General features: G+C 40.5%; 2 protein-coding genes across 7 annotated transcripts in view; both read right to left on the minus strand.

Annotated features, from left to right (window-relative positions):
• fcho2 (FCH and mu domain containing endocytic adaptor 2) overlaps nucleotides 1–2662 on the minus strand; it is a 34077-nt gene extending 31415 nt beyond the window's left edge. For 4 of the 5 annotated variants that reach the window (XM_088434493.1, XM_088434492.1, XM_088434497.1 and 1 more), the window contains exon 1: nucleotides 2296–2662. In XM_088434493.1, the coding sequence (XP_088290619.1) occupies nucleotides 2296–2328 (33 nt within the window). In that variant the 5' untranslated portion in view covers nucleotides 2329–2662. The remainder of the gene's footprint in view (nucleotides 1–2295) is intronic. The other variant, XM_088434495.1, reaches the window with a different exon arrangement.
• Nucleotides 2663–2820: 158 nt separating this feature from the next.
• tnpo1 (transportin 1) lies at nucleotides 2821–27105 on the minus strand. Of its 2 annotated transcripts, XM_088434501.1 has the most exons (24): nucleotides 26734–27105; nucleotides 24457–24532; nucleotides 22734–22883; nucleotides 22535–22641; nucleotides 18045–18178; nucleotides 17836–17917; nucleotides 17453–17575; nucleotides 17259–17377; nucleotides 17041–17101; nucleotides 16622–16793; nucleotides 16387–16539; nucleotides 15705–15930; nucleotides 15046–15217; nucleotides 14880–14966; nucleotides 14702–14809; nucleotides 13667–13825; nucleotides 13506–13593; nucleotides 13322–13420; nucleotides 12073–12168; nucleotides 9192–9267; nucleotides 7963–8062; nucleotides 7814–7888; nucleotides 7566–7683; nucleotides 2821–7484 (listed from the first exon to the last, which is right to left on the minus strand). In XM_088434501.1, exons 1-23 carry the CDS (start codon nucleotides 26836–26838, stop codon nucleotides 7576–7578), a joined length of 2676 nt encoding a protein of 891 aa, XP_088290627.1. In that variant the 5' UTR covers nucleotides 26839–27105; the 3' UTR covers nucleotides 2821–7484; nucleotides 7566–7575. The 2 variants fall into 2 exon arrangements, 1 of the variants encoding a protein (XP_088290627.1); XR_015867908.1 differs by lacking the exons at nucleotides 2821–7484; nucleotides 9192–9267 and having other exon boundaries at nucleotides 7611–7683.
• Between the last annotated feature and the right edge of the window lie 218 nt (nucleotides 27106–27323).

Below are 27323 nucleotides of genomic sequence, written 5' to 3' on the forward strand. Positions count from 1 at the left end.
AAAAAACAAAAAAAAAAAACATTTTTTTGTGTTTTTACAGAGAAAAAATATCTTGCCTGTTTGTAAACATTAAGGGAGCAGAACAAAAATCATTTATTCTTTATTATTATATTTTCTTTATGAATCTGCTAGATAATCATTCCTCGACACCGCGTCACGTACTGTCTCCAAGGTGAAAAAATTCAAACCTAATGTTTTCACACGGCTGGAAAAACGAGTATTGATTTGTGTGCGCGCTTTGGTTGATGATTTGCAGTGTGGTCAAAAGTAAACGGACGCGTCGCCGGGCGCCGGCGTGTGTGCGGCGCATGTTAAACACACAGCTGATCTTTGCCATCACTGGATTCTCTTGTGGGCCTGGCATAAAGGGCAGACTGACAAGAGTCGCTCGCTCGCCTTCTTCGCATCCAATTCACCTTTGCCGATTGCGCCTTCAAATTGACTGCAAATACAGCGGATGTGAAAAGTGTAAACACCCTGATCAAACGTCAGGCTTTGTGTAATAAATAAGAGACCAAGATAAATCACTTCCAAACATTCACCGCACTATTAACCCATAAGGGAAATTTTGACCCAACTCGGGCTTTTTGATGTGTAATATCAAAGGAAAACCATGCAAAAAAAAAAAAAAACACTAGGCGGCTAAAATATTGCATAGATCGTCAAAAGATGACAACTTTCAATATGTCACGCTGCCGTCCCTTCTAAATGAGGTCGAGAGATACGCCCTATAGATGTTCAATTTAGCCCATGTCGGGCTCATTTACTGCCATTCAAAATCGGGAATATTGTCCATTTTGGACATATTGCAAAGCCGATGTTTTAGCATGCATTTCCCCTGATTTTTTTTTGCATTAATCCTTTCAACGGCAACTCGCAAACGTGTTGAGACCTCAAAACCACCGTGTGGCGCTAGCGGCTAACTTATGACACAAACAAAGACAAAAAGGCTTCGTTCATATTCCACAAACATAATATTAAACAAAATACTGTGCTGAGACAATATTGAACGCACAAATTATTATATTATAAAGAAAATTTGGGGCATGACTACTTTAAAAACAGTCACTTCAAAACCGCGTACAACTCAATTGAAAAACAAATTACTTTAAGATAAGTCAAAAAAATATAGATAACACTGTAACAGAAAAGCGCACTACCTCAAAGTGTCTCCCAGTTGAAGTTCTGAAGTTCTAGGTGGCTTTTCCTGACCTTAAGACTTGACTGTCATAACATCTGTTAATCAGTGTTTACAATTTGCCATTCTATCTGGAGTTACAATTTAAGTGTCTCTGGTGAACCCCAATTAAAGTTCATTAAAGTTCTAGGAGGCTTTTCTTGACCTCATGGATTTACTGTCATAAAATCTGTTGTCATATTTATCATTTTACATGCTATCTGAACTTACCATTCAAAAAGACAATAGTGTATAAGCTTCTTTTTTACTACATATTTGCATAACTCCTATTTTACCCTTTTCAGCTGGGTAAAAAGCATTGTTTAAGCATAACTGAAAAATATTTTAAGGAGTAGTAGCCTTTGCATAAAAAAAGGTCAATTTATAGTGGAATTTTTGTGTTTTTGTCACACACACATTCCAGAAGAAATGCCTGAAAAGTCAGTGTCTTAACTCCTTTGCCTTTTGCGTCAAAACGAAACCAGAAAGAACTTAAATAAATGCAAATATGAATTAAGAGTTCAAAATGTCAGGCCTCAACTTGTCTAAGCTAGCATAGCCACGTCAAATTATGTTCGTGGCGAAACGACCTTTGGGCAAGGGAAAAGACGACACTGCACGGCAAACAAAAGGAGGCTTTTATTTTAAACACTTGCATTCGCAAGAGTGTTTAAAAACATGCGAAATTGTGTGTTTTAGCCTATCGGGGAACTTTATAAACATCTGGACTCTCACCGAAACTTCACGGAAGGAAGAAAAATGACGCGTAAACGGCCCCCCTAAGAGACGTTGATTGATAGCGGCGCCAGCCAATGGCCTCGTCCTACAGAGCGAGGAGCGACCCCAGACAAGACGCATTACCCAATCAGCAATGGACAAAGAAACAGGGGGGCGTACACTTTGACATTCACGTTAGGTGGGCTCTCGCTTTGCTTTCAAAGGCCCTACCAAATTCCGGCGTTGACAAAATAACACATAATAAACACCATGATAAATCCAGCACTAACAATGGCGGAGTAGTTTAACTGAAACATTAACTTATTCGAGTAAGTAATTTTACACGAACACAACAAGACGTGCAACCGGTGTAAACATGCCAGAAATGAGACACAACATACCCAGAAATTGTCCACAAAGTAGGGCGTAATCATCTTGTTGTCGTTTGTCCTCTTCGCCGCCGACACTTGTGGAGAAACTTTACTTTTGCGTTTAAAATGGCCAAATTCATCCACAACGATATCCCGCCTGCTTGCTGCTTCGTTTTTCTCTCTCTTCCCCCCGCCCCGTCTCGTCCTGCTCGGGTTCGCCTCCTTTCCCTTCCCCTGTCCCTTTTTCTCCCCCTCCCTCCCCAGCCGACAAAAATTCCACCTCTTCGCCCGCCCGGTTCGCGATCCAAAAAAAAGTCCCGGTCGGCCGACAACGAGTTGAGCCACTCGGCGATGTCAAACGAGCCGACAATAAACGGTAGCAAACGGCGAACTGAGAAGGAAACAAACCAAAGCCAAAGGCGAATTCGCTAGTTGCGTTCAGTGACGTTTGGGACACTATGAGATGCGTTCAGGGACACCACGAAAAGGATAAAACTACGAGATAGTCGGCGAAATAAATAAATAAATGTTCAAACTCATACAATACAAGGCACATGATGTAAACGATTTATTGGAACAATGTACAGAGTCAAGCAATGGTAACCAGTCACGCACCCGCTACTATGACATTTTACAAATATTACAAAAACAGTACAATATATATTATTTGCATGATTCAAAATATTTGGTGGCCCCAAAATTATTATTCTTCATTTTATTTCAGCAGCAGATCTTAAAAAAAAAGGCAAATCTTATAAAGGAGGCGGGCAAAATATGGCACACAGAATACTTGCTGGATTATTTTTTTTTCCTCGAAAAAAAGTGCCAAATTCAATAAAAAAAAACAAAAACAGATGGTCTAAATGAGGGCTGGGCAGCGTAAGGGCGCTTCACATTAATTATAAAATTCATTAATTAAAAATTAATAAAAATTTAGTCGAAAGAAACAATTTCACCTGTTCATTCACTTTGAAAACATTTGAAATAATTGGTTAGCAAACTCATTCACCAGCCAGCCGTCAATGGCAGTGAATGAGTTAAATGCAATGAAATTCATTTGAATACAGTGTAACAGTCTGTTTTACGCAAAGTAAAACGGAATAAAAACAATCCAAATAAAACGGCAGTGGCGCTTTAGAAAATTCACATTCAAATTCGGTTGTAAAGCTTCATACAAATTCCATTTTTTTTCGCAGCCTCCATTTTAGGGACATTTTTCTTCATCACGTTTTGACATAAAATAACAGGTTGCCAATAACAGTGGTGTTCAAAGAAAGGGGGAATTCACTTTTTTTGTTTTTGAAACGACTTCATCCTTTTTGTAAAATCGCAGCTTTATTTCCAAAGAAGTTGTGACTAATTGGGACAAGTTCCAACATTAAATTCGTGAAATTGCAAATTTTCTATGATCTTTGACAATATTATCATAAAATTATACTTTGAATCTTCTAGTATTTGCTTAAAAATACGACATTGTTGTAAAATCTTAAACATTCTTTGAAAATTACAGTATTAAACTACTTCACAAAAACTCGTAAATTTACGATTTTACCATAAAATTTGAATTTACTTTTTGCTCTATTGGAACTATTTTGGTCAAAACATTATTGAAACATTTCAACAATCTGAATGTAAAATGCATTTTCGCTAATTATGACCGTAAAATTAAGACCACGAAAGTACGGCTGGATAATAGTTAGCATTACAGCTTTAATAAACGGTAAATGACTATTTTTGAAAAATCACGACTATTTTCGTAAAATTACGAAACGTCACGACTAACTTTTATGTAAAATTACTTAATTTTCGTTACTTATGACTTATCATAAAATCAAGACCGCAAAAGTACGACTGTATAGTTGTAACGTTATGGCTTCAATATTGGGAAAATGACTATGCTTGAAAAATCTCGACTATTTTTGTCAAATTACGAAAAATGACGACTATTTTCGTAAAATCACGAGCTCGGTTTTAAAAAATTCCAACACTGTACTTCCTGAATCTAAGGCTTTGGTAACTATGACAAAATTACATTTTTAGCATATTTATTTTACAAATCGTGAATACAATTTCAATTCAATCTCCGACATGATCTTAAGAAAAGCAGATTTATCCTCAGAAATTTGTAACGATTACGTAAAATTCCGTCTTTATTAATTTTGTATGTAGAAGTGGTTATGTCAAATTACGTCTTTATTTTCGTTAATTATGACTGAAAAGACAAAACGACAAAGTCACAGTAAAACACATCTTCATTCTCTTAAAATTGAAAAAGCACGTCTTGTAAAACTATTCCGATCTATTTATGGCTTCATGCTTGTAAAGAACTACGCACAAATTGAAGATTATTCCTGAAAATTTTCAAATTAAAGCTCCAACTTTAGGAAACTAGCCGCATGATCGCCGATTATTACTTGAGCTCAACATGGAGGATGAACATCTTTCTACCATTGGGTAAAATGACTTGACATTAAAGGGAAAAAAACAATTGGGACGGGGTTCCGAAAAACAAAACCCGGCAAAAACAGATGACCTGAGGACCACACGTAGAAAAGACGTATTCAAGTAGCAAAACCACCATGATGACACGCACGCACAATCGAGCAGCGACCGCAACACTCGGAATGTGACAGACAAAAAGAATAAATGGCGTACACGTGAGGATTGGCCTTGCAGTATTTCATAGCGCTGCTAAGAACCTCTTAAGTCCAAAGCTCCGGTCCAGTTGGACAAACCGGCAATAGGTTTTGGTTCCCGAAAGATTTTTTAAATTCATTCGGGTCAGCTGGGGCCTAATCACAAGGCACACACGGACGGACGAGAGGAAAAATAAAAATATTAATAATAAAGGCCCTCCTGGACTGCAGGGGGCAGTAGTGTGCTAACACCCAAGTGAAATTTACATGTTTTTATTTTTCAAGTGTTTGGCTCAAGGAGGGTCTCAGGGAGCGTAAAGAAAAAAAATATATATATGTTGGGAATTTAATACATTAATCATAATTTCTCTACACACAAAAAATTGCCGCAAAAAAAATTACTTTTTTTTTTTTTTTTTACTCAGTTGTATGTGAAATTTAGGCATGTGAGTTGTACTAATTTTATTGTATCGTCCACTCAAAAATTCCTGACCGAAACTAAATCAAAAAGTTTCAAAAACTTTTTCAAACCGAACTCCAACATGAACCCGTGCTGGACTTTAGAGGTTCTCCTATTTTTTGTAACAAACAAAGGTAAATCTAACATTTTTTTATGCATTAAAATGAACAATTTTAGCAGCATCACTTCACACAATAGGCTCTACTTAACCAGGGTTAAAGTTCCTTCAATTTTTACTCTGGCCAGCAGAGGGCGGAAAAAAACATTGATTCCAATTGATTACGGAATACATTCAGGCTGTTTAAAACAAAATGAAATTTCACAGTATTTCCAAAGCGAGGACACGGAGAAAAAAATAAAACGTACCGGCAAAACATCGACATACCAAATCACAGTGTCGTAAGACGTTTTCCTAAAGCCCCGCCCCTCGGTAATTCCCCGCTGAATTCGTGGGGCCACTGATTTGCACGAGACCAAAACAACCCCGCTCACGAGAAAAAAAACAAAACAAACAAAAACATCCCCAACGTCATGCACAAGACACGACAACTAAGATCAGACAACAAGAATGCGTCGGGGAGAAAAATTCACGGTTACGTCGTTATCATGGAGAGTTTGTTTTTTACACGATTCCCCAAAACTAGCATTCTTCCTCAACATTGTTGCAAAGCCGAAATAGTGCGACAAAAAAGTAATAATTTTACGAAAAAAGTCACGTTTTTGAACAGTTATCTCAAAGAAAAAAACGGTCATATTAATGTGAAATTTAATAAATAAAGATATAATGTAACGTTTGGACTTTGTCTCACAATTACAACTATTGTAACAGTTTGCAAATATTCGTATGAAATAACTTCATTAAACGGTGACAGTTTGAAAAAAATTCAGAGTCAAATTAGACCTCCGTTGTAAAATTACGGCTTTTTTTTGCGGAGATTCTAACTTGTCGCTGTAAAATTATGGCTTTATTTTTATGTAAAATTATGACTTCAACCTCATAAAATGACACCAAGTACTTCTGTGATGACTTTGGTAAATTACTGACTTCACATAAAACTGTGACTTTATTCTCGTAAAAGTACCGCTTTTTCGTCAATTTTTGGGTGAAAACATGCCATTGTTCGTGTCTTATTTACGTAAAACATTCACATTGAATTCCAATGTAATACTTTGCAAATTAAAGCTTAATTTTTGGGAAAACTTCAACCATTTTGTCTTCAAGTACATCATAGTTCTCAGTCTGGTTAAAAACGACCAAAACGGACTTCGTAAAATCAAAATCCCAAATTACAATTTCATTCAACTACAACAGAAGTAAAATGACAACTATTTTGTCTTATAGTACGACTATTCTCAAACAATGACGACTTTCGTCTTAATGACAATTCATGTCGAGCGACGACTTGGTAAACATAAGGCTCGTATCATCGTGGTGACATCATCGGGAAACGTTTAAATTAGAAAGTGTCATCACAAAGTTTGACTTCCGTAAGATCGTGACATGTAGCATCATTATTGCGGCCGTTTTAAAAATCGGACTTTTTGTCACGTAAAATTATTACCATTGTCTTAAAGTACTTTATTCTCAGACGATTACGACTTTCGTCTAGTAAAAACGATCATTCGTGTTAAATGAATCTCAAATGAATGAAATAAATCTCAAAAATAAGGTTTGATTTAACTCCAATTTTAGTAGCGTTATTCCAACTTTTCGCAAAATTTGAAGTTTGAATCGACTCTTCCTCGAAAAATCCGACATCGTCGCCCACCCCCTCCCCCCAACACATTTCGCCCTCGTTGTGGTAATTTCGTATTTTTCTACCATTGGAGAAAATCGATCATCCCGAAAGGACCTGATTGGCTCTTTCGGATACCGAGACGTCCGAAATTTGCGGCTCCTCAAAGACAAACGACGTGATTATGAATGGTGACTGGGTTATTTTGTCCTGATTCCCCCCCGTTCCGTGCCGGCGCAGGCCCGCGGAGTCCCGCCGCCCTCCCACCCCCTACCGCAAGGTGTGGGGCAAGCCCCTCCCCCGTCAGGTAGATCCTCCCCCCGGTAAAAGGGCGTGGCGTTGCCTGGGTCAAAGAGCTTTTCCGTGTTCTCTTCTGACATCAAAGACCTGCGTGGAAATAGAAAGTCCCTTTAGAGGAGGAAAAAATACAAAAAAATGGTATATATGTTGATGAGCTGGGAAACTGACCCCGCCCCTTTTAGACCCCGTAGAATGTGGCCAGGCGCTCTTTGAGCGGCATGGGAAACTGGTCGGAAAAGTGTCTCCAGTTCTCTTCGCCCACTTGGTTCTTAAAACTATGAAGGATCTGAAATGAAACCAGGCAAAATCGAATCGGGACACAAAAGTTCGGGGACCCCTCGCTCGGTAACGAAATTTCCAGCTTTTTTTTTTCCGTCGCCGTACTTCGGAGTAAAAAAAAATGCTCGGCTTTTTACCTTGTAGAACATGTCTCGCAAATCTTCCTTGGGGTTGACCCAGGATGCCACCGCGTCACAGAAGAAGATAAAATCCTTTTGAAAGGAAGATGACGTGAGGCTCAATTTTCACACACTTGTTTATATGATCAATTTATTTGGAAACTCACCTGCACCACTCCTCCCGGGTGGACGCTTATCATGGTGCAAATTCCTCGGAAAGCCGAGTCTTTCTCCTCGTTGTCTCGAATGTTCCGCAAGGAGGTGCACCTGCCGACGGGGGGACCGCAGCTTTTAATACGGAGGCCCAGCAAAAAGTTGACTCACTGGAGCTAGGCTTTATCTTAGCATAAAAATGGGAGTTAAAAATCATAACCCCCCTGCAAAAAAATCAATTGAAGCGGCAAACGAGACTACGGATGCCCATTTAAGCCAAGATGAGACAGAAACAAGTCCTGCGAGGCCGGTGGTCCAATCTACGGCCCGGGGGCCATTTGCGGCCCGCGTTCCACATTTTTGAGGCGTAAATTTTGACGGATTGTAGTAATCACCCAAATACAAGACACCATTTTTTTTCTCAAAAATGAAGGCAAAATGTATGGGCGACGCCATTCGAAGAAGATTGAGACGTCAGCCACGTACGGCGAGTTTTGACGCACGGATACACATTTTTGTATCGGACGTATTCTTACTTACAATAACTACCGGGCGGAAGTCAGTTAGTTGGCTGTTAGCAGCCGGTGTCTGTTGCAGCTAATGTTAGCATTATTTTCAATAAAAGAAGCAAGCAGACTGAACCAACGCAAGCAACTGCTAAACTGATAAGTGACTTTTTTTTTTTTTTTTTTGCAAAACGTTGCTTTTACTTGGGGGTACTTGGCTGAAAAACTATTTCACAGAATAACATTTTTGGCTGTAATGGGCTTCCATAATTCAAATTGATATTTAAAAAAAAAAATACAAAATTTGGCGACGACTTACTAAAGGACCATATATGATTTCTATTGTAGAAAAAAAAGAAAAAAATTACAACAAAAACAAAATATTGGGCAGTTTTGAGGGAAGACGGTGACACGGCAGCTGGGATGCAGAGCGGGAATGCGATCCCTACTCTGATTGGCCACCAGCTGTCATGTGACCACCTCGCATCTTATTTTAGCTTGCCGGCAGTGGACAAGGACAGAAAATTAAAAAAACTAGACACAATAAAAAATAAAATTTGCAAGTAGGACCTAAAAGAGGACAGGGTTAGTCACATGATTGGCAATGATTACAAAACTCAACAAAAAGAAAAATCAAAAACATTTTTTTTTCGGAAAGAGAGCGACAGCAAGGAGAAAGAAGAGCAACAGAGAAAAGATGAATGAAAGTTAAAAAAAAAAGATTGAATAATACACACCAGGGTCTTATAAACTGCTGTAGCATGGGTGCCACCTCTTGAGGACAAACGTAACCAAGACGACCAATTGTTATTGCTACGGTAACGCAATCACGGTACACACCACCAAACGCCAACCAAGACATGAGCAATGAGGAGGAGGGGGGGGGGGGAAGTGGGGAGGAGAAAAAAAATAAAGAAAAAACACACAACTCAGAGACATAAAAATCAACAGAATTTTTGCATGATCAGAAAAAACACAAGATTTCACTTGGCTGTTAGCACACTACCGCCCCCTGCAGTCCAGGAGGGTAGAATGCAAAAAATAGGACATACATACAAAACACGTTTAAGGGAGAACACATTGACAACTTGGACAAAGACAGTCGTCGGCGAGATTTTTTTTTTGTTTTTTTTTTGAAGGGGGGGTGAAATCCAGTAAAGGAGACACATTATGCCTTTTCTGTCTTTTGTTTAAACAACAACATTTTGGGATGGTTTTGTGAAAATGATACAGGCTTGCGTTAGTGTGAAAATCACATTTTGGAATTAAAAAAAAAACAAACAATAAAAAAGCAATAAAAAAAAGTCCATAATATGTCCCCTTTAAATGTTACGACAAGCACATTTCTCCCTTAAACTCACCAATGTTAATTGTGCATAACAAACAAGATTGTGTGTGTGTGTGTGTGTGTGTTTTGTTTTAGTCTGTTTTGTCGCTGCTGTTGCTGCTGCCGCTCTTTTCGAAACAGAAATGACAACATGGAGGATAGGGAGGAGAATATCCAGGCACAGCAGGTTGGTATGAGGCAGAGGAGGACAGGAGGAGAAGGACAGGAGGAGGAGGAGGAGGAGGAGGAGGAGGAGGAGGAGCGAGGACCTAAGTTTAAGAAGACACACAACTATGCAACATTCTCATTAAAAACAAACAGGCAAATTTTTGGGAAACAAGTCCAATGAAACATGCAGAAAGCAGATGAAAATGATCTTTTTTTTTTTCCCTTCTTCGGTATCAAGTTCAGTGCAGGATAGTCTGGAATATTTCAGAAGTGAAGAATTTATTTAGTGGAGCCTCCAAAGTTTGAATTGAAGAAAAATATGCCCAAACCATTTAAATAAAATGAATGTTTTTGTAAAAAAAATGCGTCAAACACTGAATTAAAAATATATCAAGTAAAGAATAATTAAAAAACAAAAGTCCGAAACCATTTAATTTAAATCAGATTAATTGTAGCAGCTGACAAACATGAATGCAGTTCCTTTATTTGCCTTGAGATGGTGCTGGTGTGATGGTGATGATATTTTTGGGATGTTTAACTTGTATGTTTTTAATTTACATTCCCAGTGATCTAAGCATCATTTACAAGTCCACGGGAGGAATAATATTTATGTCTGAGCAAGTTTACTTAAGTTTAGTTTGTGGTCATGCGAAGTGCTTCCTGTGTGATGTCATTCAGCCCACTCGCTAAAGAGCTAACACGTGCTAACGACCCTAACGTCAGACGTGACAGCCCAAAGTGGTATGTTGCGTTTTTATGTGAATATGTAAGATGTTAGCCGTAACTTCTTATCTTTTTACTGTATGCGTTCAACTTTGGAGGTTCCGGCCTAATTCAAAGTTGAACTCAAGCCCCGGTGGCTGCTAAGAATCTTGGACTTGGACTCCACCAATCATTCACCAAGTCGTTTGAATCATTACCATCAGAGTGGAAAAGCGGCATCCAAATCCTGCACCAAACAACATTGAACATCAATTGGCAGATATGCACTGGGCATTTCAAGAACGTGAAATAAAAGCAACAAAGAAAGTGACGGCAAACAAACAGGAAGACGTGTTGGCAACTTCTTTCTAATGGACACTTTGCACTTGCGTCTTGTCTCTTTAAACGTCCTGCTCAATGTCCACGAGGGCAAAGTGTAAACTCGGATTATCTTGAATGTGTTGTGCGTTTGTACAAGTGCGAGTTTCCTGGTAACGTTCTACCATGAGGGGTACACATTAGCGCCTAGCTCATGTTTGCTTTGGTTTTTAAAACAATGATACCAAAAAACAAACAAACATCGATTAATCGACAGCTAATCGAGAATCCACTATTTTAATAATCGCTTAGAGAACCACAAAAGAAAAAACGAAAATTTCAGCTTTTTGACAGCAGGTATTCTGATTTTTGTAGTTCTTCGAGAAAGTTGTTCGATTATATTTTGTGTTCGTTAATACATTTGATTTTAATTTGGAAAAACAATGACCAAATCGGTGACTTAATCAGCTTCAAAAACGTTGGGGCGTACGACATCAATCTGTCTTGTGTAATACCGCTGCTTTGTTAATTTGAGTGATTAAAATGAACAATAATTCACAAAGTGAAAATGATAAAATATCGTTTTGCATTTAACTTAAAGGCAAAGTCAAATTTCATCCAATTAATCGAAGAAATAATCGACAATAGACGAACAGCATCAGCCAACTTCCAATTAAAAATACGAAATACTACATGGCCGTCAACGCGATTGCCGTAAAAGGCTTTTATGTTGACGCTAGCCTTCGTAACCGTGTTAGCGGAGTGGCTAGCTTGAGTCCTCGCGACTCCGCTCTTATTGCCGTCACAAAGGTAACAATGTCAACAAACTGCCATTAAATATTAATCATATTCATGATTTAATACAGCATAAGTCTCCAGCGTTAGCGCTTGCAGCTAACTACCTGGTGAAGGACAAACGAAGCTTCACGAAGCCCTTGTGATATTTTTTGACTCCTCTAGGTGGCACAATTGGCTCAAAGAGACAGAGCAAATTTAATATACGACTGTTTGGTGTGTGTATGTGTGTTTACATGTGCGTGTGTGTCCTGTTTGCGTGCGTGGCGGCCACTCTGGCTCGGATCAGTACCGCCACAGTGTGGTACCTGTGTTTTCCAAAAGAGTCTTTGGCGTATTGGGCCTGTTAATGATCTCCACCAGCTGGTGCAGAACCACGGCAACGTATGGCTGCATTTCGGGCCCTGGAAAACGAAAATTCAACTCAACGCAAAAATAATGACCAAAGGGGATGCTAAAAACAACGCTAACACAAGTGTAAAAGAGTAAAAGTACATTTAGAAAGAGAGCCCGACATAAATCATATTGATTTCAAATGAACATGCCGCTTTGGAACGTAAGGTAATCAATTACTCTACCTTTAGTACCTGAAGCAAGTAATCACTTTAGTACTTTAAGTAAGCAAGCAAATACTTTAGTACAGAAAGGACTAAAGTAATTGATTATTTCAGTAATTTCAGTACCTTATGTAATGACTTCAGTACTTTTACTACCTAAATTAAGTAATCCATTATTTTACCTTTGGTACCTTAAGTAATTACTTTAGAACTTGAAGTCTCTAAATCAAGTCATTACTCTAATACTTTTACTACAGTAAGCAATTACTTTTATAGTTTCTATAATAAAGCAATCGATTATTTCAGTAATCTTAGTATTTTAAGTGATTACTTTAGTACTTTCAGTACCCAATGCAAGTCATTATTGACTTTATTAATTAAATTAAGTAATCAACTACTTTACTTTTAGTACCTTAAGTATGTACTTCAGCAATTTTAGTCCCTAGAGTAAGTAATAACTTTAGTATTTTCTGCACTTAAGTAATCAATTACTTAATTATATTTATTGCCTAAAGTAATCGATTACTTAAATCATCAAGTACTTAGCTTTTCTCTTTGAAAAAAAGAAAACATAAAAACACATTTTTGGGATGGAATGTGATTGAAAATGTTTAAAAATGTGAGTCAGTTATGAGTTGTTTTGTTAATAATAAAAAAAAAAAATGGCACTTTTAGTCCCGAAAGTAAGTAATAACTTTAGTATTTTCTGCACTAAAGTAATCAATTACTTCTGTATATTTATTACCTAAAGTAATCGATTACTTAAACCATCAAGTACTTAGCTTTTCTCTTTGAAAAAAAGAAAACATAAAAATTTTCCCAAATTTTTGGGATGGAATGTGATTGAAAACGTTTAAAAATGTGAGTCGGTTATGAGTTGTTTTGTTAATAATGAAAAAAAAAATGGCAGAAGTGTGGAGACTTTTCACATTCTCTACATATAGACGTATAACTTCAAAAAGTGAGCGTGCCTTTCCCGTTGTTTCGATTTGGTACTTACCCATTTGTATGGCTATCTCTCCTATGGCCCATGTCGCGTTGTTGCAGACGGATATAAACTCGGGGTTTAGATTCGTACCCAGTATGGGCATAAAGTCAGCTAGATTAAAAAAAAAAACAAAAAAATAACACCATGAGACTAGCTCGTGTTTGTCCTCATGATTCCGCAGTGGGGAAGAGCGTACCGATGCAGGGTTTGACATGCTGGAAACAGGCCTTGGTCAGGTCCCCCAGGAGCGCGAAGGAGCTCTGCCGCACTTCGGGCATTTTGTCCTGAGCCGAAAGGAAAGGAAGCGGTGAGCCGTTTGAGGCGGCCGCCGCGGCCAAGGCGGAGGGCCCGCCCGACCTGCATGCACTGGTACATGAGCGTGAGGATGTTGCTGCGGGCGACCAGCTGCTCCACGGCGCCTCCCAAACCCTCGGCCAGGCCGCTCAAGAGATCCAGGGCCACGATCATGAAGTCTTTGTCGGGCGCTTCGTACTGCTCCGGCTGCGATTGGTACAGCTTGGGAGGATGGACAAGTCGGCACAAATAAAATTCTGTCGCGCTTTTATTTTGTTTATGAATTAGGATTTTTGTCCATTACTTGTATTTATTTATATTGCACGTTATTTACCACCTTCTCTTTTGATTCATTTCCTTGTCAATATTTGATGACCAAATATTATTTTTCTTAATGTAATTTTATGTAGTTCATATGCATTTATTTTGCATCAATTTTTAATTCCCATTTACTTAAAATATCAGTACTTTGTGGAAATATACTTTTTTATTATTTTATTCATTTTCATTCCATATTCACGCATTAGTAGATGTATCAATATTTTTTGTATTTTACCATGATTGTATTTTATATATCATTATCATCTTCTACATTTCGCTTTTTAAGACCTATTTTTACCTGTTGTCTTACTTTTTAAACTATATTATTAATTGTATCTTTTTCTTTTCATTGCAACTTTTTATAAGGATTCTTACTTGACTTTTTTAATTAAAATGTAACAATTAGTTCTTTAATTTTTCATTACTCCTTTTTGTCTTATTTATGTATTATATGATGCAGTAGAATTTTTTAATTTCGTTTTACCATTACTGCATTTTGTATCCTATCATCATCTTTAGTTGATTCTCGGTTATTTTCATGTTAATTTTAACTTGTAACGTTTTAAGATTTTTATTTACTTTTACCATGAGTAGCTGTCATATTTTTTTAAAATGTACTATCTTGAAGGTTTTTATTGATATATTCTGTCAGTAACTGTTTTTAACTGAATTTTCAGGAGCTTTTTGCACGTCATCGGCGTCAAAAATTACTTGCCATTTTCATCACATTTTTCATCCGGACACCGAACTTTAACTCCGGGGGCGTGTTCCACTCACCATGGCTTGAGCAAGAGTCTTCTGGACCAGGTTGACACATCGCTGGTACACGGGCTCACAGTAAGGCAGGAAGCCGCTCTGCAGGGCCGTGGCTACAGACGACAGACACTACAGGAGAGCAGAGCGGGTCGGACCCAGAATACCGGGGCGCGCGGGAGATGCATCGGATGCCACTTACTTCTAACAAAGGGAAGAGGTCTTTGTCTTCATCCTTCAGCTGGTTCCACTTCTGAATCAGCGGCGGCATCAACATCTGGATGTACTCCTGACGAATAAAGGGCCATATTTAAGTCCTATCCGGGGATGCCGGGGACACAAAGAGAAGACGTAATAAGTGGAGCTACCGGTTTGTTGAGATGGTGCCCCACAGAGTCGGCGAGCGTTCCTATGGCGTCGTAAAGGATGAGGAGGTTCTTGTGCTGGTACTTGTTGAAGGCGAATACCAGCGTGTCCAGGATGAAGGCCAAGTAGGGAACCAGCTCCGTGCAGGCCTCCTCTTCCAAGGTGGCGAAGGCGCTGGCCAAGAGAAAAACACATTGGCTCAAGTCAAATGTGGATGCAAACTGTGTGCAATATTTTATAGTTGTACCTCTACTTACGAAATTAATTCCTTCCAGAAGTCATTTCGTAACGGCAATTTTTAGTAATTAGAGGCGCTTTTTACATGTAAATAGCCAATTCCTTTCCAAGCCCCAAAAACGCTTTTAAAAACTTTAAATTCATAAGATTAATTGCCCAAAGTCTACAAGAGCAATGATATTCATGTTGAGGTAATTTTGAGTTTACTCAAGTTTAGTTTCAGGTCATGAGGAGTACTTCCTGTGTGTCATGCTAACATGCTAACGACGCTAACGTCAGATGCGACAGCACGCCAGTTAAATAGCGATTCAAGACGAAGTGTTCAGCGGTCAAGATAAAAAGTGTTTAATATTGCTCATTTTTTATTTAATCAAATAACAGAGTAAATAAATAAATAAATACATAAATAAATAAAAATGCATACCTGCAAGCGGCTTCCTGCACGCGCTTGTTGCCGTCCAGAATGCGCTTGAGGAGCTCAGTCATGAGGGGCTTCAGGTAGATGTCGGGGGGCTGGCTGACCACCCAGTGGGCGTAGCGGCTCAGCGTCCAGCAGGTGATGGAACGCACCAGCGCCTTCTTGTCCGACAGACACTGGATCAGGTGAGGTATCAGCTCGGGGAGGTAAGGAATCATGCCCTGCATGCAGCCTGGAGAATAGTGATTTTTTTTTTGTAATAAAGTATTGCCTTGCCATAGAGAGCTTCACCTTTCGCTAACAAAAACAATAAAAAAAAAAACATAGTAAATGAAAACTATGGAATGGAGAAAAAAAAACAATAAAGAGAATCGCATTCATAATTTCAAAACCTACAGCAAATGAAAAATATACGCATATGTACTGAAAATATAATTTAAAAAATCAACCTCTATTGGATTTCACTTCTTGCTGGTATTATAACATAAACTTTGCAATACATGAGAAAAAACTATATTTGATAATAATATATATATATTTTTTTTAAATACCTCACAATCAAATGTTTACAGTTAGACTGTGAGCGGTTTTCAGACCATGGCGAAGCAATTGCCGCCGTCCGAAAGATCAAGGTCATTTCGAGGCGTCGACACCCCTCGGAAATTGCGGGAGGGAGAGGTCCCATTACCTTCGGCTATGGCCCCCAGCACGAGTATGCCTGACTCCTTGACGACCCACTCGGGATGGAAGAGCAGCTCTTTGAGAAGCGGCAGAATGTGCGGCAGCAGGTCGTCCCGGAACACGTTGGCCAGGATGTCCAGCGCCGCCGCCGAACATTTACCTGAGAACAAACGCCGGGTCTGGGTCGGGTCTGGCCAAATTCCGAGCTCGGAAAAAACCCCGCGAAGGCGCCGGGGACTCACGCAGGTTCCAATCGGAGATGGCGTCGTCGTCGTCGTCCAGGTCGTCGTCGTCCTCATCCTGATCCTGGATGCCGTCGCCCTCGTGCTGCTGGGCCACCGTGCGGGAGCGGTGGAAGCGAGGGCGGATGTCCTGCTCGTTGTCCGGGATGGTCTCGTCCTCCTCGATGTCGCCCTGGGAGGCAAATCGCATTTTCAAGGAGATTTTTGTCATACTGGCGATATATACGCAGCCTTATTTTTGGCCTACGTTTTGGGGAAAAAAAAATGTACGTCTTACTTAATTACGGTATTTTTTTAATTTATATACACAAATCTATGTGATCTACGTTTTTCGCGAGCTAGCAAACATTTTGCCCAGCCCGCAGCCATTCGTCAGGAAATGGGCCCGCCCGTCAGGTGATTTCGCCGTCTCGACCGACCTTGAGCATGATGATGTCGATCTCCGAGTACTTCATCCCGTTGACGAGCACCGGCGTGAGCCTGCGGGGGGGGACGGCGCACATGTCGAAAGGCCGAGGACGAGCGATTACTCGGCGGCGATCGCGACGGGCCGACGTGACGGATGTTTACGGTCGAGGTCGGCCGTGGCGGTTTTTAATCGGCGGACAAGGCCCGCCGCCAATCAATCGCTCCTTACTTGGACAGGTGTCCGCACAGCACCTCCTTGCACACGGGTTGCTCGGCCAACGTCAGCCAGAACTCGCAGGCCTCCAACGCCACGTTTTCGTCCTGGTCCTGCGTCCTCTGGAGCATGTACTGCGGCCGTAGACGAGAGCTCCTTCGTTAAAATGTTCTCTGCCGCGGAAAATCGAGGCGATTTTGGTCCCTCACCTCGATGATGCTGTGCATGTGCGGCAGCAGGCGATCCAGGCGCACTTCCAGCAGCATGACCAGCGCCCGGCACACGTTTTTGCGCACCTCGGGCTCCTCGTCGGTGGCCAGCGCAAACAGGTTCTAAACACAGGAAGAGGGAGTAGCAAAGGATCTCGACTGCACGTTCTGGGCAAGGAGTCGAATGACCAAAATGAGCTCATTTTCTCCTTTAGTCCAAAATAGCTTAGTGTCACCCAAACGACCTATTTTCAAACAGTCACGTTACATCATTAACGCAACAGATAACGGACGTCCGGGTGGTTTGTGTAGACGCTACACAGCCGTCTCACATGACTTGACGCAAAGGAGAGATCATGCGACGCGGCGCCGGTCACACTTGCCTCGATGAAAGCGTCGATGTGCAGCATGAGCGCCTGAGTCCTGCTGATGATGAACTGATTCACGCAGGCGATGGCATGAGACCTGCCGACGCACAAAGCGCAGCAGAGAGTCGCTCACATGCTGGCCCGAAGGGCAAGCGCGCACTCAAAGAAACCCGCGTGCGCTTCCGTGAGAATAAGGACGACTTTATCGGGCCGTGGCGAGAAACCTGATCTTGGGGCTGCTGTGCTTGAAGAACTGCAAAAATTTGGGGATCATGATGTTGAGGGGACGGTCCAGCATCTCGCTGTCCAGGATCTCGGCCGAGTCCTCGCAGATCTTCTGCAGGGCTCCGAAGGCCCCCTGGACAATGGGAATGGAAAAAAAACCAAACATTCAAAGCCCCCATTTTGACGAGGCGAAAGATAAGAAGCTAAGGACAATAATCCCTCGTTCTTTGCAGGTGACAGGGCAGCACAAGGACATCACGTGGGGTGCTTCAACCATTGATTAGCATCTACTGCTGCATGAGAACGTAAGTAAGGCCATTTCAGGGGATCATCTGCAAATTCCAGCCAAGTATGGTTATATTAAAAGGGGCTAATATCAATAAACCGATAAATTGGTCAGGCCCTGGTATGGAGCTCTTCATCTCCTTATTGTTATTCGTATTTAAAAATGTATTCAATGCAGTTTTTAAAAAAAAAAAACATGAAACTGAGTCACATTTGTGTGGAGGTCATTTTTCTGCCAGTAGGTGGTATTAGCGTCTAATGTTGGACAATGATGAGAGGAACTATACGTTTGCTTTTCAAATGAAAAGTAAATTAATTGGAACATGAGTCAACTTGTTGACCCTTCCCACTATGTTAGAAATTAGGGATGTCCCCTCACATTTTTTGTCACTTTTTTTTTGTCTGCGTCCACATTAAAATTTTAATTTTGACAGACATGTTCATTGTTACGTGACGCTAGATTGAAACAGTCCCCCAATGGCGTTTTTTTTTTTTTGCGCTGTTTGTGGCTATGTTGTGATATCGCTTTGTATAAAATGTGTATCTCTATTTTTCTCTATTTGGCAATGTCTGTCTTGCTCTGAATTATTTCATTGCTTTGGAGGAGGTTCCTTCGGGAGGAAAAAAAAAAAAATGGAGAATAGTGACCAGCGACTCCCTCACACTTTAAGGTGCACAATGCGGTCTGATGACTTCCCAAATGGGTTTCCATGGAAACCGTTGCCATGGCGGCACTGCCATCGGGACGGACGAGGCAGAATGTGGGGGAGCTGAAAAAGATGAATAAGTAATACAGACCCTGGGCCTCAGTGTGAAATTGCAAAGCAATGTGCTAAACATGCTGGGGGGCACCTCCGTGTCATCGGAGAAGGAGAGCAAAAAGCGGGCGTGGTCTCCAAAGCATTCCGCCGATGCCAAGCTTGCGCCGTCAAAAAAAATTAAATACAAACAATCCCCCCCGCGAACATTTGTTTCGCGCTTCTTAATATGAAAACCAGTTCAAAAAAGAAATATGAAAATATGAAGAAAAAGAAGCACAAGCACTGACTGGACGGCTTCATCCTCCAGGAACAAATAACCAACATGCAGACAGCAATTCTAAATAAAGTAATCCGCCGTCACCCGTTGGGCTCTTTTTATAGAAACGAGGGACGGATGGTGTAGAAGTGTCACTTCGGGGACGGCTTAACCCTTTAAACCAACTCGGGTCAGGAAGTCACCAGGACTAGACAAGTAAGTGAACGTGACATTGAAGGGCTTTTTAGGGGTATTCCATACCTTTAAAACGTCAAATAATTTTAATTTTTAAGTAGACCCACAAAAACGTTTTTTTTTGTTTTTTTTTTCTTTTAATGCAGAGATTTCTCACAAAAATATACTTGTAGATGTTTTTTTATGAACGGACATCGCTCAAAAATCATTGAGGGATTTCTCAACTTCAAAAAAATAACTTATTCAATTCAATTTATTTTAAGATCAAATGACTTTTATGCGTAGACTCACAAAAAGCAAAAGATTAATGGAGTTCCCACTTTAAAAAAATCACTACAGTTGTTGACGTTTTCATGAGGAGACCCCTCAAAAATTTTCTCAAAATTACTCAAAAATCACACTTAATTTTTGGATCAATGGACTTGATGACAAAAAAAAAATTTCAAGGGTAAAAAAACAAAAACAAAAAACAAATCACTGTAGATGCAGAGTTGTTTTTTAAGCAGACGCCCTCCGAAACATTTCAGTTTTAAAATTATAAAACAGAAGCACAGAAATAAGTTTTTTTTTTCAATGGATTGCCCACAGAAAAAAAGAAAAACGATAACTCCAGAGATATTAAAAAAAAGAGCAAAAACAGACACAGAAGAGCAAAAAAAGGGGGAAAAAACACTAGAGTGTGATAGACCCAATTAAGAAAGGAAAAGCAAGGACAAAAAAAAAAAAAAAAAACCATTGACAAGTCTTTTCTTAGATGTGCAAAGTCACGGCTGGACGGAAAACCCTTGAAACACAATAAGATCACATGACCAACAACTCTGAGAGAAAGTCAGTCCAAACGCAACATGACCAAGCAGACATTTTAGCCAACAACGTCATGATGGACCACTAAGAGGCTTTGAGGCGTCCAAGCTGCTTTCCGAAATCACCGTCGCGGTCTTATGAGGAGTTGCTACATTTGCTGTCACATTATAAGCCTCGCACACGTTGCGATTCTTAGCCGTGACCTAAATCTCCGCTCGGGAATAAGCTTCGTCGGCAAGGCGGCACAGGAAGAAATTTCTCTATGGCTCCTCATCGTTCCAGCGTCATGGATATTAAGTTTTTTCACTATTTGATGCACAACAGTTAGCTGGGATGATGAGGCTAAAACCGGTTGCTAGCTGCTAGCCGCTAATTTTACCGTATTTTTCGGACTATAAGCACATAAGATGCACTTTTTTTCCCCAAAAATGAAGGCCATTAGTAAGGCTGCGTCCTATAAACTACAACTTTTTTTTTCCTGAATAATCCATCAGCCACTTTTGAATACATCTGTATTCAAATGAGTTTACCGGGAAAAATGTTTACTCCACATAAACCAAATATCAAAAAATGGATGCTTCAAATGAATAACAATAACGAAAAATGAAGCAATAAACAATTTTTTTCTTTCCCCCTCACCGCCCATATTTCCCACCCACCCTTCGATGTATGTCTTGTGATTTTGTGGAGATGTTTATTTATGCATGTGTGTGTTTTTTTTTTCAGGCTTATACTATAGCCCTTGCTGGGGAAAAGGCAGAAGACTCGTTTTCCCTTCCTCATCCCTTGTGTTTTACTATTATCTCCTCCTCATCCCTTGTGTTGACCTTTCTTATCTAAGACCTCAGCACGCAGCAAAGCGGCTGCATGCCAACATACCTGGCTGTCCCATATTCCCTTGTCGGTTATTGCTTTTGTGTCTCGGACGGTTCTAGCCCGTTTAACTGAATTTCGTTGCCTTATGCTCGTGCAGGTGTAATGGCAATAAAGATCGATGCTACAAAGCTATTGTCTTCACTCTTTGGAACATCCCCCACCGTGTCATCAGAGTAATCCACACCGCGACCAGCAGCGTTAGCCGCTAGCTAGCTTGCGAGCCAACAGGCTCACTTGACAGCAGGGATTAGCTGTTTACAAAGAAAAGTGGCAGCGGCATTCGTGTTTACCGGTGTGCCAAAATCATCCGCAAAATGAGGCCATATGGCGTTCGCCAATTCTGTAATTGCGTCTGCTCGCTCCAGCTGCGACACACTCATCTGGCTGGCGGGACGCGATCCAGATGTAGCTCTGTCGCCGAGCCGTACCTCGTCTAATTCCGCGCTAAGTAATAAAATACAGACATGCCGCACCTTTGTGCCAGATAGACAAAGATGCCGCCAAAAAGCAGGATTTACTCGTCCGCGCTCCAGGTTTATTTGGTGGCGATGGTCTAAATGTTCCAAAGTGAGGTCATGAGGATAGGAAATACTGCAGGGGGGCGTGTGTAAATCTCAGGGCCTTGCTCACACACTCAAACTCTGACCTTGCGGAGCTGCGGAAATGGACTTTCCTATTTTATGGGCAGAGATTAGTTTGCGTCATGTTGTCCGAACCATAAACAATCAAGTGAAAGCTAATTCCGCTTGGCTGGTTCAAAAAATAAAGAAATAAAATCTATTGCGGGTAAATGGTCAAGAACGACACCCAAACGATTCCCGTGACTTTTCAGACATGGCTTCTTGAACATTTTTAGGAGTCAATTCATGATAGATATTGATTTTCAATTTCATGAGGATGAATGAAGCAGGTTTTGGAAGCAGACTTTCTTTTTAATCCATTAAGAAATTGGATTTTGAAATGATGATTTCAAACCAAAATGGCCAACTTCTGGTGTTTTCTCAGGCATGCTTTTTCTGCGAGTTTTGAGCGAAAAAAAATAAATAAATAACAAAAGTTGTCAGGAAGACTGGCAACACATATTTGCCCTCTGGTTTCAGCCACGAGGAGAAGCATTTTTTTTTTTGTTCCCAATCTGTCTTTGGAACAGTTTTTACTGGTCTCTGACTTCGAAACTAGGTAAATGTGTGAAACTTGAAATTTATTTGACTTCACGATCACATCCGCGTGACAAACTATAACTACTGTACAATTAAGTTTGACAAGCTTGTTTGAAATGAAGGCTCAGGACCCGAACGTCTCGCGGTCTCACCTCACAGGTGTTGTAGTCTTCTGAATCCAGCTGCTGGCACAGTTTAGGCAAAAGATCCGGCCAGTTTTGCAGCTCTCCCTTGGATGCAATTGTGGTGATTAAAATTCCTGTTTGGGATCGGAAACACAAAAGCTGGAGATTGCAAAAACAACATGTGGACCAGGCTACCCGAAATAAAATAAATAAATAAATGACTTACCCACGGTGGCACGGATAAGCGGCGAGGAGTCACCGATGTTTTGGAGACATTCGCTCTTGATGAAATCCGACACGCCGTGAGGAAAATTCTGATAGTGAGCTTTTACGTTGTTCTTTAGGATTAGGCCGCTCAGGGAGCGCGTGGGCTCGTCTTGCAGAAAGAAAGAAAGGAAAAAAAAAAAAGGATATGAATGATTTTGAATTGTTTTGTTTCATTGCCTACTTTATTATTTGCTCCATTATCTAATGTAGTCCACCCGGGGAAGTGAACAGAATAAGAATTTCATTGTGTGGTATTACAATGCATTTGACTATAAAACTCTTGAAACTTGAATCTGAACTAAAAGATGTTGATTATCAAAAAAATAATATAAAAGGTTATATTTGTAATGCTGTTGCAGTCTGCTCGGTGAAAAAGAAATATTTTGAAAACAGGAAAATTAGTTAGGCATCATTTTATGTTACAAATGTTGCCAAATGTTTGTCAAAACCTCACGGCATTATGTTCAAGGAAAGAAGCGAGCAGCCCGAACCAAGGTCCGAGTTTCACACACTTGTTTACATAATTACTAGAACTGAGAGGATCGTGCAAAGGTTATGATATCTCCAGATAATTCAATTAAGACTTGCAAGCTGTGTGCACCGGTTAGAGAACACGGAAAGCTATTTCATTTGACTCATTTTTTACTTGTCTTTCGTCATATACACACGACCATAAACTTGGTGAAACACGTATGGTGTGCAACTTTTGCGCTTCTAGCGCATACACTGACTGCATTTGAACACAAGAAAATTTGAAATATTTACTTTAGTTGAGATTTATTCTGTTTTGCTATAGTTTGTATATTGTCGCCACCTTTTTACGAGTCCAGTACACCGTAACATACACAATAGTAGAATTTGACCCGGAAAATTTCGAAGGTGTCCTATAAACAGGTGCGGTATTTTTTTCAGGTCGAGGGAATTCAATTGAGTTGGATCGCCGTAAGAATGCAAAGCCGACGTTAGTGACGTCTTTCGCGTCCAGCAACTTAAGCCTTTTAGAAATCACACGCGCTGTATAAGGTCTGATCCATTACGAATTACAACGATTTGGCGGAATCCGGACGGAATATTTGCGCAGCGGATTTTCTCTCGTTCAAAGCGCGCGGCAAACAGATTTAACTTTTTTTTCCCCCTCCAAGAGCCTCGCGGGTGAAATGAGATTGGCCTTTTAAAGCGATCGAAAAGCAATACAGCTTGAGCCCAACTCTCACTGAATATTGACCATAATTATGAGCATAATTGTGCTAAGCGATACGTTTCTGAGCGGTAATTTGGTGGTGAGCGCATCGGAAAAAAGGGGACTTTGTGATGTTATGAAACCGCTTTCCATTCGTTGCTCGCGGAACGTAGAATGAAATTTAATTTTGCAAAAAGGTAAAAAACGGTCGCTCAACACGATCAACGCCACAAAGACGCACATCTGAGGCTAAGTAGGGAAACGGCAGCGAATGTCTTGACGCGGCGGACATGTAGGTCATCCGCCGTTCAGACAGCGGAGCGGCGGGCCGAGCGCTGCCAGGAATCGGGTTTAAAATTAGAGCGACCCATATTCCCCGAACGCCTCATCATCTGCGGCCGACGGGTCGGCGGAGTCGCGGCCATCGGGGCGCTTACGTAAAAAAATAAACAATGACACAGTCCGGTGCGTCCAGGGATAAAAACGTCACGGGCGCGCTTACCTTCGGATTTGAGCTTGGTCAGAACAAATATCAGGTAGTTGTTAAAGTCGGGAAACTGGTTCAGCTGCTCCAATCGCTGCGGAAAAAGGCGGTTGAGGAAAAAGGCAGAGCGGCAAAAAAGCTCCACGTCTACATCAGAATTGCATGTCATGGGTCATAAAATGTCATGTGACCCACGCTATGCATGTCAGATAGTTGGTCCGATTCCAAGATACAATTTTTCCTTTATGGTTTCGGTATTTGGGAATAATTACGGATGAGAGGAAATGAGGGAATAATTACGGATGAGAGGCTGAGATCAAGACTTTAAGTTTTAAGTTAAACTCCAAACAATTAAGTCGATTATTGTAATACTTGACCGTTAAGTAAATAATCAATTACTTAATTAATTCTGACAGCTCTAGACCAATGTCTGATATCAATATTGGATTGGGAGACTCCCGATTACAGGGCTGCAACTAACGATTATTTTAATAGTCGGTTAATTAATCGGAGTAAGAAAGAAAGTTTTACATGCCGTACATTTATTAAAAAACGGGATACTTTTTAATCGACAGCAGAGAAAAGTAAAACCAAACGTTAATTGAGATTCAGTAACTTGGTTGGTCTGCAAGATGTCCATAAAGAGGTAAATATTGCAATTATTATTTGGTGACCATTCAAGTCAATGTTTGCAAACGTTCCAATTTGATTCAAAGCACAAACCACAAAAACAAATATTTACTACTGAGAGATTAAAATTCCATTGGATGATTTGAAAAGGTACTAAATTTGATCATCAAAAAAAGATGAACCATTAATTTGCGATTCGTTTTGTCTATTTTGAATCTTAAATGACAATCTGATTGCACGAGGAATCTTTTCCTCTCACGGCATCAGTTCTTTCGTCACACACCCATCTCCTCCGCAAAAATCTAATACAAGCTCACCCTGGGGTCCGAGCCGACGTTTGCTGAAGATATTAAAGATATTAAATTCCCTGGAGCGCAACCAAAGAACAACGGAGCGATAGACGAGCCAATAACGGAACCTCGGACGCTGTCTGAAAACCTATTTACTTACTTACGACCATTTCTTTTTGTTGGAGGGCAAAAATGTTAATTGCGACAGGGCTGCCTTCACGTCATTGGTCAAAAAAATGACTAGTTTGCAACATAATTGTTCATCAATCAGTGAGAGTGATGTCTAGAGAGATGATGTCAGAAAGATTAAACTGTTTTCTACTTGATGGCAGAAACAACAATATAAGCTGTTACAAATTATACAGTCTGAAATGTTAATTATGTGTATAGAAATGATGACACAGCGTAGAGCACTGTCAGAATTTTTTTCTCACTGATGACAATGAACATTTATATACACATCAGAAATAAAGGTTTTGCAAGAGTCATGTTCCATTCAATTTGCTCTTAATTTGAAAATGGACTGTTCCTGTCCTGACATGAAAAAACATGTAAACTTTTGCAGAATCCCTGTTGTTGTTTTTTTTTTTTGTTTTGTTTTTTTTGTGAGCAGCATTATAGAATGTTTTCTGGGGTGTATTTAGACACCCAAACGTGTAGCCAAAATTCAACACTGTTATGTCAAATTTACACGGAAAAAAATAATTCCTCTAGGTCAAAAATGGAAAAACCCATGAATATGCCTGTGTTTACTCACAACTCATAACAATTTGAGCTGAGGTCACGTGTAATGAACAGAAATGTGAGAATCTTTTGTTTATTGTCCTACCATCCATACTGCAATGCAATAATAATCCTGGATCATTTTCACCCGGGTGTTGTTTATCAAAACATATCTGCGAGATCAAAACGCATTGGAATAAAATTGCTTGAGAAAAAAATGTGTGCAAAGGCGTGTAGAAGTCTTGTATTAAAAATCATTCATCAATAACTTTCAAACGGGTCAGTTTGACCCACAGCCACTACATTAGATAATCCAATTCGAAAAGGCCTCAATTTTTGGAGAATTCATGAATGTGGAGGGCCGAATGCTCGGGTTTGTCTGGGGGCGCCTAAGTGACCTACACTACCCCGAAAAAGGCTCAAATTTAAGCAAGATCGCATAAAAATACCAGACAGATTTTAAGTGCTTTTATTTGCGTCGAATTTAATAGACTGCGAAGCATGCGGACAAATCGAATACCGCGCGAACACTTTATCACACCCGACATGAAATTGACAACAACAGGTCGGCACCTGTATAACGTTCAACACCGGCGGCTAGCATCGGCTAACGCTAGCATTCCCCGACATTAAGACGTAAAAAAAAGGATACTTGCTGCACGGATCTCTGCGTGGACGTATCCGGCGACTGGGACTCCTTGAGCAGCTGTAAAATCTGCTGGAGTCCTTGCTCGTCTGGCTTCCACGCACACTCCATCTTTGCTTATGACTGCGGAGATTTCCAAAAAGGCAACAGAGCGCCAAGCTAGCTCAAGGATTTACCCCGCATGAACGACACAAGAGGCGGGGACAATACGCTCCGCAAGAGTCCCCCGGGAGGTGGTCTGAAAGGGGCGGGGAAGGCAGTCCGAGTCTCGCCCTGAACAGGGGCTGCGCGTCCGCTGAGGATGAAGCGGAGAAGCGTGACTGGGGCGTCAGACACTGGCCTGTCAAAGCGGAAACGTCCGCTTAGAATTAATGGGAAGCTAGCCTTGCGGACTGTGTGAGGCAGAGGGCGCTCCAGACGTTTTTAACTGGGATGGTGGTGTCTAAGATAGTCGGCTTCCCGGTCCTAGCGTCCGCCGTTTTAATCCATTGTCTGTTTTTCCACCAGCATTGACATTATTTTATTTATTACATTTGATTTTATATTTTACCATTATATTTTAGTTTTGCGGGTAAAATATTATCCGTGGCAATAAT

This window comes from Hippichthys cyanospilos, chromosome 15, assembly GCF_059441005.1.
Source record: "Hippichthys cyanospilos isolate Australia breed blue-spotted pipefish chromosome 15, RoL_Hcya_1.0, whole genome shotgun sequence".
In the NCBI taxonomy this organism is placed as follows: Eukaryota; Metazoa; Chordata; class Actinopteri; order Syngnathiformes; family Syngnathidae; genus Hippichthys; species Hippichthys cyanospilos.